Raw genomic sequence first — 14,184 nt, forward strand, 5'->3', positions numbered from 1 at the left:
GCTCCACTGCCCTGCCACACGGGCAGTGCCTTGGGCTTTAACAAACATGCATACGTGTGTACATGATTTGCCACTGAAATGTCAAAGTCAAGGCTGCTCATTTGAATACTGCTAAAGATGGCTGAATAACAAAAGCACAGTGAGACTAAGGGGCCTCGTTACCCCATGTGAGTTGACCAGAGGCAGCAAGGTGATGTACAGTACCAACCGTTTTCCCTTGTTAGTATTTTTGCTTTCCATGTGTATGTGCTGAGTGAGGCTGTTTGCTCAGTTTTTTTATGTCTACATTCATATCTACATTTTCTTGTTCTTCCATTTGCATGTTGTCTTCTTATATGTTGTGTGTTGTTTATGTGTGTCCAGGTCAGGAGGAAGGATGCAGCATGCAGAGCCCTGGCAGCTTCGACAGGAGAACAGTGATGCTGTGTGGAATGAGCTCGCTTACATGAAAAGCCTCAACAGGAAACTCTCCCTTGAAAAGTAAGTCACCTATGGTCAAACTTATCTTCCTTAAAAATGGATCAAACCAGCACTGGAAATTTGAGGGCACATTTGTGTGAAACAGTTTTTATCGCTAACATGTGTGCACACTTGCCGACATGCACTCCCACTGTCCCTTCTTGTTTGTGGGTGTCAACATTTGAATGTGCCCTATCCCAACTTCACAGCATCCATCTGGCCCTCCACATCATTACCAGCCAGCAGGGGCAAAAGCAAGATCATTAGACTCTTCTCATTTGTAAAATTGGCTGCCCAAAAATTCACACATAAATGTGCAGGAAGTAAAATCACATTTTTAGAATCCCAGTGTTAGTGAGTGTCAGTAAGTATTTTGACATAATTCTAGTTTCTAAGCTGAGTATATTGTTAACATAAATGTCAACCTAGAGTTTAGTGACAGTGTTGACAGTCACAGTGCTACTTTTCTGCAAGTTCAAGTGTGTTTCACCTCATTGCTTTCTTTGTTACCTCATGTCTCTTCACTCATTCCGTCTTGATCCTGCTTTTGTTTTTTTTCTAATTCTCCAGACGTAGTATAGCCATTGTCTGTCTTGATATAGAGAAGCCCCTGTAACCGTACCACTAACACTGACCCTCTGTGATGCTACACAAAGCTTGGCCTAAAGCCACAGTCTACCTCTCTCCTGTCTTCCCTAGCCTTCACCTCTCCTCACCTCTTCCCTTCCCTCTCCTATGCCTCTGTACCCTCCTCTTCCCCTCTTCCTACTTGTCTTCCCAGTTGCCTCCCTCCGGCCTTCTGTGATGCTGCAGTAGGCTGAGGCCAGAATTCTGGTACTTGCCCCCCTCCTCTGCTCTCCCCTCTGCTCACCCCCCTGCCCTGTCCTCCTAATCCCAGCTGAGCTCATTATGATATAGCCCGGCTGCCTCTCTCCAAGCCTGAGCTGTCCGAGCTAATTACAGGCTAGCAGCCCTAGTGCCGCCGATGCTGCCTGTTAAGGGATGTCCGTCCGCCTGCCTGCCTGGCCACGACTAGAACTGAGCAGAGCTGAGCACTGGATAGTCTAGGGGCGGGGCATGTAGAGGTGAACAGTCCAAAGTGAACATGCAGGGTCCTTGGAACTGACCTGCAAGGAAAACCACAAGGGACGGAGAGCGGCTGGCCTCTCCCATACTGTGAAACTGGACTGTCCTTTGGGGTTAGTGTTGATCCCCTTCATGTGCTCCTGACCAGCTCCACCTCATTTCCTCCATTCCTGGCCATGGGATCCCTTCTTACCCGGGTGGCTGGTGCAAAGTAAACTTGGCTGAGATCTGTAAACTTGTGCTTTAGAAAAACTCTCTATTCCAGGGCATGCATCTTCACTCACATACAGCTCAATGTGTTCCTGATGTCTTCCTATCTCTTTTCTAACCCTCACTTTCTGCCTGTTGTGAGAATTAGCAGGAGTGAACAGATAGATATTTGGGACTGTAGACAAAGCCAACTGAACCACATAACTTTACTTTCCTGCAACAAACAATGCAAATATTTACCGAGTAACAAAAAAATGGCAAAAGTGGGGCTATCCTTGTACAACAATAGCGAAAGTTGGTGTAAACATACAGTAGCTGCCAGGAAACTCTGGGGCAGTTAAAGCTTGTTGTTCCATTGACCATATTGTAGTGATTGTGTTGGTGAAGGTTATGCTAGATAAGTGTTAGCAATGATCCACTAATGGCTAATTAAATCTTGGCAGTTGAAAAATTTAGGGCCAAATAAAGGCCCTTTATAAAGCTTTAAATGCCTAGTGGCGGGCTTTAGCTGAGAGCCTGTGTTTAAACTCCATTTGTCTCTCATTTGCTTTCCACATTGTCATGATATCATTCACAGATGCTTCCTCTCACCTTCTCCAAAAACAGCACTTGTAAAACACTGTCTTGGGGCCCAAATGACCATTTCCCACCATGAATATTGCTGTGATAACTCCTGCACAGTGGGTCCCCACAGTGTTTGAGAAGGTTATCGCACCCAGCCCCCTGTAATATCTGCACTTGAATAGGAGGTTGAGGGGGAAGGTGAAACAAGTCTGTACGTCTGCTCTCTTAGCTGATTTACAGGCTTCCCGTGGCTCAGTTTAATGACATAAGGATGTATTAAGCCACAAAAGATTCTTTGACACCTCTTTGTTGAAAATATAGCATGTTGCTCTTATGGCATGCAGTGCTAGAGAGACAATTTCTCTTGTAGCCTGATGCTTGCTGGACATACACATCATGTAAATGCTCATATTTTTGTTGAGTTTTGGAATGCTGTCGAATGAGTGGAACAGTGTTTTAGATTAATGTTGTTCAGATATTTAAATTTGTTAGCTATACATACAACCTGGTAGGTGAACCCCAGAGCTTTACATTGCTAATGTGGTTGTAGAGGATTTCATTGTGTAACAACATTAACATAAAGTTGCTCCTTCTTAGCTTTTTTTTTAAACAGCTTCCTCTCCTCTGTGAAAGCAAAGACATAAAGACAGTCTGTCGTCATCCTTCCTTCTTTGCTCCTGATCTGCTAATACTACTGAAAATTTTTCCAGCATCCTACTTGAAAAAACTACTCTAAAAGTCAAAGCTCTACCTGGGAAACATGTTCGCTGACTTATATGACAAACAGTCATTATGATCCACAGCTCAAAGAAGTGAACAGTACAAGGGTCGTTCCAGAATTGGAGGACATTTTACATCTCGCCCATCAAATTTGTCTCTTGTTCCACTCTTCTGATGACCAAAATTGAATCTCAGACAGTTAAAATGAAATCTAAATCTCCAGTTTTTTTATTACTTTTTTCATTCATATCTCTTGTAATTGTAGGAACTATTTTAATCAACATATTTTAAATAATAATTACATGCAACCGTGTTAGTATAACCTGTTTAGCTGGTAGAAGAAGAAAACAGTAAATCACATGAAACGCTGTAATTACCATCATCAAACAGTTTTCCAAAAGAATGTATAGAACAACACTATGTTCTCTCTTCTATTTTTCATATTTTATAACATTGTCAGCCTTGACTGAATGACTCTACCTCATGCAACCCTGTTATGCATATTATCCGGAAAAGACTAATTCTTTTTACCGTTTTCCATCAGTCAGTTTGTCCTCTTGGTCAACAGTAACAGCTAGCTAAATATCTAGCTTCTACTCCTGAGAAAAAGCAAAAGAAATAAAACATGGAATAAAAATGGTATCACTGATGTGTAAGCTGAGCCAATCAAGCCTTTGATAGTGTATTACGATTATTGATGAATATGTAGCAGAAATTTGTAAAAGAGAAGATTAATTTTTTTAAAATGTTGAAGCCCAAATGTCCTCCAATTCTGGAATGACCCACATAGGTGATAAAAATATTTCACCCTAATGAAATTTATGGCGTCACTTCTGCTTTTGGTAGAGTCTAAAAAAGTGATAATGTGTATTGCCTTTACCATCAGATATGAGTATATTTATGATGTAATTAAGGTAGGCAGCCCTCTCATTTCAACATATTAGCCCACATTACCAAATGTAACCAGTAACCATTAAATATTACCTGGTAATGTTGTTCCTGTACAATACTGCACAGATAGTTTGTCCATATGTCTTACTATTTCTGAAGTGATATTTGACCGCATCTGTAATTTATTTTTCTCTTTTGAATACCTTTTTTTTATTTTGTGCTAAGAACAGTACGACTGTAAAAAAAGACTACACTGGTCAGTTCTGTGCTTTTGCGTTCATCACTTGCCATATTCACATTATTAACTTTGTAAAGCCTTTTCTGGACATTGGTGGGACTGTCATCAATACTTCAGTTTATCCATTATTTATAATTGAAGAAGCAGTATGATTTTTTTTTTCAGCTCACTTTTGTTAGCCAGGCCAGGGTTTCAACTTTTCATTGTAGTAGGGAACAGCTCTTTTGCTTTTATTCTTCATTCAGCAAACTGTCTAACTGCACAAACTCTTTTATATAATAATATAATGATGAACTGACTGAATCTGACATAAAGAGCCCTCCACACTCAACATTTAACCTGTTTAAAACATCTTTTTAGTTTCTTTATGCCTTTAAAGCAATAGGAACTGACAAATTAATTGACACCAAGGATGAGTTTCTTCTGGTTGTGTGGTCCATCGCTGGTAAGCAACTATTGGCAGCGTAGGCTCAAAAATTCGCAGTGGGATCATTTTATCTGCCTCATTATGCATCTGTCTGCGGCACTCCATGTCCATGCTTGTTAATTGTTGTTAAAGGTCTGTTGGTAAAAAGAGGCAGGGATTATTTAGGCTCCATAAACAGAATAAACACATGCAGTGCACCCTCAGACTTAAGATGCTATACTCAGACGACATCAAAGCATAAATTAGCTAGCGATTACTGGGGAAAAAGCCTTTGAGATCATTTGCACTGCTCCTCTGTAGAGAGTGACCATTATGGACGTGAGCCTCCCCAATAAGCGACGTTGACTCTAATTATGTTTAATAAAGTTTACCCTGATGTTCCTCATATTCCTCTATTTCTTTTCGTTTCATCTTGATTTGCTAAAAGGTATTAGAAGTAATGAGAGTCTTTTGCCCCCCGGACCAGGGCTTAGTTGGAGGAGGGACACATTTGTTCACACAAACAGAATGTTTTATGCATGTTCCTAAATCAGACAACTAAGGGTTTTCCTTCATTAATTATTTGGTAAATCAGTTATTGTGTTAAAAAAAACAGCTTATCTTAGCCGGAAGATGATGATGCAAGCTTCAGTGTGCCATCAGGTCTCATCTGTTTTCATAAAGATTCAAAATAAGAGCACAAAGAACGCATTCAAAAATACAATATACAGTTACAGTACAGATTATTGTGTGCTGATTTTCTCTCGTTTTAATTGACATTGTCAGACAAAGTTGTATTTACTTGTGCAAATGTTCTTAGTTTTCCTTTATTTAATAAATACATTACAGCATTTGGATGTTGTTTGATTCTATGTTTAAATATCGTGTAGCATCAACAAGCCACTTCAACTGTGAATATAGTGGACATTTAGGTTGCTACCTTCTTACTTATAACATAAATCTCAATTTACCTCTCATATCAGTGGCCTGTGGCTGAAGAACCAAACTCATATAGACTCAGTGTTGCTTCTGCTGATGCATTTCCCACAGCTAAAGTGCATCACCAAGGAATGTGAACTCCACCAGTCACCATTTCTGCTGACAGCAGTGGCTTATCCACCCAAACTCCCTCCAAGAAGGAGCAGCCTTCTCGTCTGAGTTTAACCATGGGGGAATCCCCCCACACCCCAAAACAAGATTCTTTCCCCAGCGATAAAGATGCCAGTGGTGTTTTCACTTTCTCACCCTATTCCCTGCTTTTCCCGTGTATTTTTATGTGCCGAATAAGAAACCAAGAGGAGGCTGGCATGTGAAAGCACAGTGGCTCCAGATGATGTTGTGTTGTACACCCTTGTGGATGAAGGCTGGCAGTTTGTGCTCTAAGCTGTGTTCGGTGCAGCACAGGTAGAGATGAGATCAAATGACATGGAGTGGATAGCTCAGGGCTGAAGTTCTAGCACTGCATGAGAGCAAAAATGTTTTTTAAAACAGGGCCAAAAGAGCGGCGTGAGACATGGACTTGCATTGTAGACCACATCATTACCAAACATAACACCTGTCTGTTGCCATTAGTTTAGTTTCTGCCGAGAAACTTCTTTTGCTTTTATGCCTGCTGAGTGTTATTCTACCTTAGGTGAAGCGGCAAGTTGAGAGGGAATTGAAAATTGTCCAGCTAGCTTCATTTGATTTATCATCCAGATATATATATAAAAGAAGAACTCCTCTGTAGGAGGTACAGCTGTAGCAAACCTTCTCTCCGCTGTGATATGCAGTGTATGACAAGAAAACATGGTTTTATTTCACATAAATTGCTAGTTACTGGAGGTAGTCTGACATAGGGAAAAGATAGGAAAGGTATTTGTTTCAGATGCAGGTGTTTATAATGTGATGCAGATCAGAAATGTAGCTCCTTGAGGATGGAATTTTGCTTGCTACCACCACAGCCTTACAGTGTTTCCTCAACATCTCTTCGAATTCTCACAGCTGCTCTTTTCCCATCATCAGAACCCCAATAGGCTGAAAATACCAACCTCTGTTTATCAAATGATACACTCATGCAAGGAAAACAATGTGTGTGGAGTGAGACTGTAAGAGAAGATAATAGCAAACACCTTCCAGTTCTAACCAAACGGTTCCTGTAGCGCTAAATTGAAATCATACGTAGTTTTGACATTTGTTTGAATGTGTCGCCTAAAGAAAAAGAAAGAGCAAGAGAAAATGCTGTCCACACTAAAGGCGGTGCGTTCATTTAACAACTCATGCAATTTAACTGACTGATGCTAAAGCAGATATCACAACTAGCTTCATACTTAACAGAGTTCTTAAATGCAAATGGGCCAGCACACCAAAGACATTTGAATGTCCTGATTTATATTGCGTTCTTATTACTGCACTTTCAACACCTCTAACACTGGATTCACTATCTTTTGCAGATAGGAACAAATAATCCATCAACTAGGTGTTACTAAATATGAGTGCAGTAGCGCTTCATGTCTACAGTGTTGTTGTGAAACTGGAGGACCCTGGACAATGAACTCTATTTGAAATTCAATCTGTTCTTCATCTAAGAAACTATGCTTCAACCAGACTGAATGTTTTGCATATGAACTTTGCTTTACCATCAATACCATCGGCATCCGAAAAGGCATAAAGGGGAAACATGAGATGGAACAAGCTCCTTCCACATACTGCAGATTTCAGCTCATTTGTCCCATTAACAGCCCGGACGCATAAAGCAACGCCGGTGCCTCATCGACTTGAGTTCATTTATGGAGGAAGATCTATAGAGTAGCGACACATATCCATCTGCTTCCTCACCCTCTCTGGGGAGAATCTTTTGTGTACTTATTTAAGCTGTGGTCAGCCATTAGACCGGGCCTCTTCTGGACTGTATGGGCTAAAATGCTAATTGTCTTCTCTGTACGATGGCTGTAACTTTTCCCATTATGGTCATCATAGTTCACCACAGCCACAAATGCCCTTTAACTCCTCGAACGCTTCACAGAGGAGTTTGCTCTTCTCATCATGTGCATTAAGAAGTCAGTCAGAAAGAAGACCTACCTTTGTAATGAGGTTAACTGAGGGAAGAATGCCACTACAGTAGCTTGTTTCCAGTGTTTCTCTCTGACTCTTTGGAGCAGAGGGGAGGGAAATTAGGTGTGTGTTTCAGGTGTGGTTGTCTCAGTGGGCTTGTGTGTATCCTCAGTAGACTTCAGTTGGGGTCCTAATAATAACTTGAAAGTGCAAAGTCTACAGCATGGCTCCACATAATTAGCCTTTAGCAGGAATCAAGCTAATTGCAGAGAGGTAATTGGGCACGCTTTACAGTCTGTTTGTCTGTTGTGATACGCACACACGCAGATGCACACTGTACTTTCTCACCTTGACGTTTCATGTTGCTTGTCACTTTGATTTCCAGATGAATTAAAAAGCATTTTAATTAGTTGATTGCTTCACCGTGTCATCCCTTCTTTTTTTTCCTGAGGAGAAGCCAGCACGTGAGAATCGGCTTAAAATGCGGGATAAAAGTTTCTACAATAATGTGTTTCAGAGTGAAATTTGTACAGATGTAAAAGATACATATTATCCAGTGCTTGTGTTGAAAGTGAGTTTGCAATTCTTTTGTTATTTCATTTATGTTTTAAGAAGAATAGATGTGATGTAACTGTGGTGTGAAGAAAAGTTCATGTTTGTGACTGCAGAGCTGTCCTGGAGGAGGAACTGGACACACTGCGAGTCCAAGCTGCAATGGACCGGGCCACAGTAAAGGAGCTCCACCTGTGTCTGGCTAATGAACACCAAGGTGAGCTCTTTTTTTAAATCTATAAATATTGTTTTTCTTTGGAAGGGGGCTGGCTTAAAAGTGATCATTATTTTTTTATAGTCACTTATTTATCTACATGCTTTCTTTGACCTTTTCTTGATTCTTTGTTTCACAGTCGGTTGCTCTGGAAATGTTTCACGTTAACACATTTCACTGCAGTTTTTCTCGTGTCAATTTTTCTGTATTGTTCTCCGCAACGTTAGCTAATGTTCAAAGCTCAAAGAAAAGTATGCATGCTTAACATGACAGCACCTTTAAGTAATCCTTTTCCTTCTGGGCCATGTGTATTAATGAGCAGAATTAATAAGACTACTCCCAGTGGAATTAACAGGACAACTCAATTAAGACTTGATCAACTCGTGGCCAATTGATTGGGATATCAAGTAATGTCCGTGTTGCCTGCATATGTCATTGCCAAAGTTAAAAAGCACATCGCTTCTAATCCAATCTGCAGCCTTGTCAGATTGTTGACCACTGCAACCAGTGGCCCTAATTAACTAGTTCAATAACAGATCTGTTCTAGATCACTTTAATTTTCTTCACAACCAATTGTGGTGTCCGTTGCAGATGCAAGCATGTGATTTAAAGGATTGTGCTAATTAAAATAGGGGATACTCTCCTATTGACGGTGAAATCAGGAATACTTGGAAATAAGCTCCTTCGAAAGGACATGCATAGTTTTACATCTGGTCAGACAAGTAATCTCTCAGTGTAAGTGTTACACAAGAGCCTGGGTATTTATTTTCTTGTGTTTTGAGCTATAAATCATCTTGTTGTATCTACAAGGTAAAAAAAGAATTTTAAGTCAAAGGGTTGCTCAAAATTGTACTTTGCCTAGCCTCACACAAGTGTTGTATGCCTGTATTGTATACACAAAACCCACAGAAGCACTCTTTAGCAGTGCATATTTAAGGAAAAAGATAAATTCTATCAAAACCTAAGCTTCATTATAAAAGCTGTACCTATTTCAATTGTATTTTAGGTTTATGTGATTGACAAAATAGTTAAATACATTCTGTAATCTTTTTTGTAAAGATTATCTTACTATTATCTTTGTACTTTTGTAAATTATTAATCTTATAGTTATTTTATACTTTAAATGAGGCTAAGTCATCATAGCAGTATTGAGAATATATAAATCTGGAATAAAACTGGAGTTAGGAGGAGATAAAGTTAACATTATTAAGAAAAAATTGTGAATGGCCACAACATTTATTTCTGAAGAACCCCTGTGACCTGATCAAAAGGGTGGAGGGTTGAAGCACTCACACCAGGATCACACTAACCAAAGGCAGCAGATGAAAGGAACAGGGCCTTTGTGCTGTATCCTATCAGGAGACATGGGAGGGACGTTAATGTATGCCGCGGTGCCAGAGCCTCCTTCAACAGTGGGTGACTAGGGAGCCACCACGTCTTCTTATCAAGGTAGTGCTGAGGTGCCAACTCCCATGCCACCAGTGTTGGAGCTGGATAATTGTCTCCCAACCTGGTTATGTACCCAGCGAACACAGCAGCCCTCCTGTCCTATTTGGTGCTCTGTCTGATTGAATGTGACATGTTGGGAAGACAAAAGGGCAGGCTAATTCAAAGTAACAAACTTCCCTGGGCAAAGCGTCAATGCAAAGCAAGGGAACAGCCGCTCTTTACAGCCTAACTCTCTCTCTTTCTACTTTCTCCTTCTATGGCCCCTTTCTCCAACTCACTCTCCAAAAGATCAACTGACCTGAAAAGTCAAGGTCCTGAATATTTAATGTTTCCAGCCTCATTGTACAAATTATTTTGGTCGTCCTGTCATGAATGTTTAACAGGAGGGAATGAAAGGCAGAAAGTTTTATATTGTTTTGTGTTGCCGTCTGCATATAGGTGAGCAGGGCAGGTCCTTCTACTTTGGCAGGTGGATACTGTATGTCCGACAGTTACACAGAGCCCTCTTAGATTGTGTATGCTTGCGTGAATATGTGTGCATACAGTCCCCATGCACTTGCACTCTTGAATGCATGCATTCTGTTGTTATCATAAAGCATAAATCGTATGTTTGCCAACGCCACTACTGAAGTTCCCAGAATAAAGCAGCATGTTTGTCTGTGGAGATTAGACGTCCTTTGGGGAAACACAGTGGACTACAAAGCAGTGCAGCCTGGGGCTATGTGTCCACAAGGGATTCAAGCACTTCTCTTCGTTTGTTTAAGATCCCTAGAGAGAGGTTGCACATTGTATGTGCCAGTGTGTGCTTTTGAACACTGTTTTCCTGTTTCCTTGAGGATTAGTAAATAAAACACCCTTCTGCTAATCGGGAGTAAATAAAAAAAGTCTATTTGATAAGATTTTTGAAACAGGAGGTGCATTTTAGCAGTGAAGATTTTAAGTCCATATGAAATGGCATTAGTGGTTTTGCTTTGCTTCTGATTTGATTGACAAAAGAAGAGAAAAGAAACTGGACCTCACGAAGGAAATTAGAACTTGCTAATGCTAATTGATTTAATGTACCCTTTTTATTATCATTCTATTGATTGAGCAGCCTGCGTTTGACATGTGTCACAATAACGAGCTTTGTTCCCCTTCGCAGAATTGCTGCAGAAAATGGTAGAGGAGCACCAGGTCAAGAGCAGCACTCCGAAAAAGCCTTCTCTTTCTTCAGGCCGAATGGAACAGTCATTTAAAAAGGTACAGCACTATGCCATCACTAAGTGTTCTTTGTCACTGCCAATAAAAGAAACCAGACAGAGCCATAACTACAGCATGATGTCTTTCAAGGATAATTTCTGTTCTCTCTTTGGTGAATTGGTCATACAGTAATTTCCAAGTCAAGTGTCATCTAAGAAACAGTAGTCATCGGCCAGTGTAGAATTTCATTCCGTTGCTATGCCGATGACAACCAGTTGTACCTCAGGACTGACTCAACCCCTTCAACTGCTCCGTCACCATCATCATCATCACTCTCAACACTCACCACCTGCCTGGAGGAGATAAAGGTGTGGATGAGTCATAATTTTATTCAACTGCACTTCTCTAAATCCAAAGCTATACTTATTGGCGCCCCTCACCAAGTCCACTTATCCTCCATAACCACCATCTCCTTTTCTGGACAAAATAACCAACCTCGGTGTGAGACTGGACCCTCGCCTAACTTTTGAAAATCATATCAAACATCTGTGTAGATCCTGCTTTTTCCTCGTAAAGAACATTGCCAGACACGTCCCTCCCTCACCGTATCAGACGCTGAGAAGCTCGTCCATGCCTTCATCTCCTCCAGGCCCTCCTCATTGGGATCCCCAGCAAAAGATTCCACAAGCTCCAACTGATTCAAAACTGCACTGCTAGGATCCTACTCAGAGTAGGAAAACATGAACATATCAGCCCAATACTCCGCATGCTTCACTGGCTTCCCATCACTGCCAGAATAAATTATAAAGTCGCTGTCATCACTCATCAATGCATTTGTGGAACGCCCCACCATACCCCCAAGAACTCCTCACTCAGTTAACCCTAACCTGGAATACACGCTCTGCAATTCAGGACCTCCTCCACGCTCCCAGAACCAAGCTGTGTACTATGGGAGACTGGGCCTTTTGCGTGGCTGCACCACATCTGTGGAACTACTCAGCCACCTCAGGACCCCACGGACAGTGGCTGCTTTTAAAAAACAGTGGAAAACCTTCCTTTTTGAACAGGGTTTTAACTTACTTTAGGTACTCATTTTTAAAATTGTAATTTTAAGTGTTTGTGCCGTTTCTTTTCACTGTGTGCTTGAGGTACTTGAGGATTTCTTTAAATGAAAAGTGTTTTATAAATCAAATCTATTATTAGTTTGTTTTTCTCATAGTTACAAAGCAAAATCTACAAATATCCACAAATACTACATAATATCTCAGAAAGTGGTAGGTAGTTTAAAGTAAATTTTGAACTGAAGCTGTTAGTAAGTTGCACTTGTTTGCTTTAAAAACCCTGCTTGCATGAGTTTGTGTGTTGCCCCCCTTCTGCCGTCATTGCAGTGAATCATCAGAAGCGAGGATAGCTATCTAATTTTGTTTGAAAGGTACCAGGCTTCACCAGCGAGCAGAGTGAGAACCAAAAAAAAAAGAGAAAAATTGCCTGGAGGCACAAACCCAGCAGGCACCCACTGTTCTCTTAAAGAGTCTCCACCAAAGATCTAACACACAGACTAAGTGCTCCTCGTTGCTGTCTAGTTAAAGGTGATCAGGGTAAGGGGTGCCAGTCTGATGTCCACAACCTTGCCTGGCTGGAGAGAAGGGTGTCACTCCTCTTGCTTACCCACACCACCATCTCCTCCAACACACACATACAGACACTATCCACGGCATATAAACTGTAATTACACACTTGAGAAAATGTCAGTGAAGAAGGAAACCACTGTGTGCATGCTATCACAAAGATCAAATTAAGAACTGGCCTTTCTCATAGACTTTTTCTTTCATGCTAAAGAACAACAAACTAGGAAGTGCTCATGTTGGACATGTTGGTTTCACTAGCAATGCATGAGCACCATGTTTAGGGCAAAACTGTAGATATGCGAGGGGAAAAAATGAATGTTTTGTATCACTGAGGCTCCATATCTGATTCTTTCAGATTGAGCAGCTGGAGCAGAGGATGGTGTCTCTGGAGGACCAGACAGAGAGGCTGAGGGAGGAGAAAGAGCAGCTTCTTGAGGCCAACAAAGACTTGGCCCACAACTGCCACAGACTCCAAGCCTCTGTGGATCATCTGCGAACCCAAGAAGCTGTCTGTGAAGAGGCAGCCCGTGCCCAGGCCTTGGCCCAGGGGGTGCAACATCGCAGTGAGATCACGGCTCTAGAAGCTCAGCTGGATGCATCTCAGAAAGAGGCTACCAAGCTTCATCAGCAGATGCTGAAGCTGAGACAGGACCTGGGGATTGTCAGAGCAGCTCGGGACTTCTATAGGAACCGTGCAGCAGCTCCAGCGCGGGCAGGTGGGATTGCTAACAACATTAGCAGCAAGGTCAAATTGAAAACAACCAGACACAGAGGTCTGCTACGCCAGCGCAGTCACCAAACAGTCAGCCCCAATCAAGCCATCAGCTGGCAAGGCCGCAGCACAAGTCCCGCTAAGGACGAGTGGGAGGACATGAGCGTCGATAGGTAATGAGACACATGCACACGCACAGACGCACTCATTCTCACTACCTCCTCCCTCATTATTTTTAGGTGGAGAGGGTGGGCTGGCTGAATTGTGGGGGGCACACGGCATCGAGGGGACAACGTGCATATGCAAAGCGTAAGCAAATGGGTGATTGAATTTCATTGTCTGTCTAGTTGGTATTCAGGAGCCAAAAGAAGAATGTGAGCAAGAATGATAGAGAGAAAGAGAGGAGGGGGAAACTACTGTCAGATCCTTTGAAATATCCTGGGACGCCTTGCTCGGAGCTTATTGACTGAAATTTGCATGCAAAATTAGCCACCTCTCTACACAAAGTTGAACCGATGCCAGAAAAGCCCAGGGATAAGGGGGCCGCCAAAGCCTTGATACCTTCCAGCGATGCCATTTTCATGCACTAGTCACGCTACCCCGAAATTGACAGTTTGGCAGTTTGATTTAATTTACTGGTTCTTTGCATATTTACTAACCCCCCCTGACAGCACTAAGGATCCCCCTGCAAGGACCCACCCCCCAACTCATACACACGCAGCCATATATGCTTGGAAGCTTACCCTATCTCGAGTCTAGTTATGTTGCTTATCTTGTGGCATGTCAATTCACAAATATCTGTGTGTACGTGTGTGTGTGCTTCTCTTACCTCCTCCAGCCACC

General features: G+C 41.8%; 1 protein-coding gene across 1 annotated transcript in view; it reads left to right on the forward strand.

Annotated features, from left to right (window-relative positions):
- The window catches only part of cntln (centlein, centrosomal protein), a 90,251-nt gene that overhangs the window by 38,233 nt on the left and 37,834 nt on the right, over positions 1–14,184 (forward strand). Inside the window, exons 13-16 of the mRNA XM_051945974.1 lie at positions 364–480; positions 8,276–8,376; positions 10,964–11,061; positions 12,985–13,514. Coding sequence (XP_051801934.1) covers positions 364–480; positions 8,276–8,376; positions 10,964–11,061; positions 12,985–13,514 — 846 coding nt within the window. The remainder of the gene's footprint in view (positions 1–363; positions 481–8,275; positions 8,377–10,963; positions 11,062–12,984; positions 13,515–14,184) is intronic.

This window comes from Acanthochromis polyacanthus, chromosome 3 (assembly GCF_021347895.1).
Source record: "Acanthochromis polyacanthus isolate Apoly-LR-REF ecotype Palm Island chromosome 3, KAUST_Apoly_ChrSc, whole genome shotgun sequence".
Lineage (NCBI taxonomy): Eukaryota > Metazoa > Chordata > Actinopteri > Pomacentridae > Acanthochromis > Acanthochromis polyacanthus.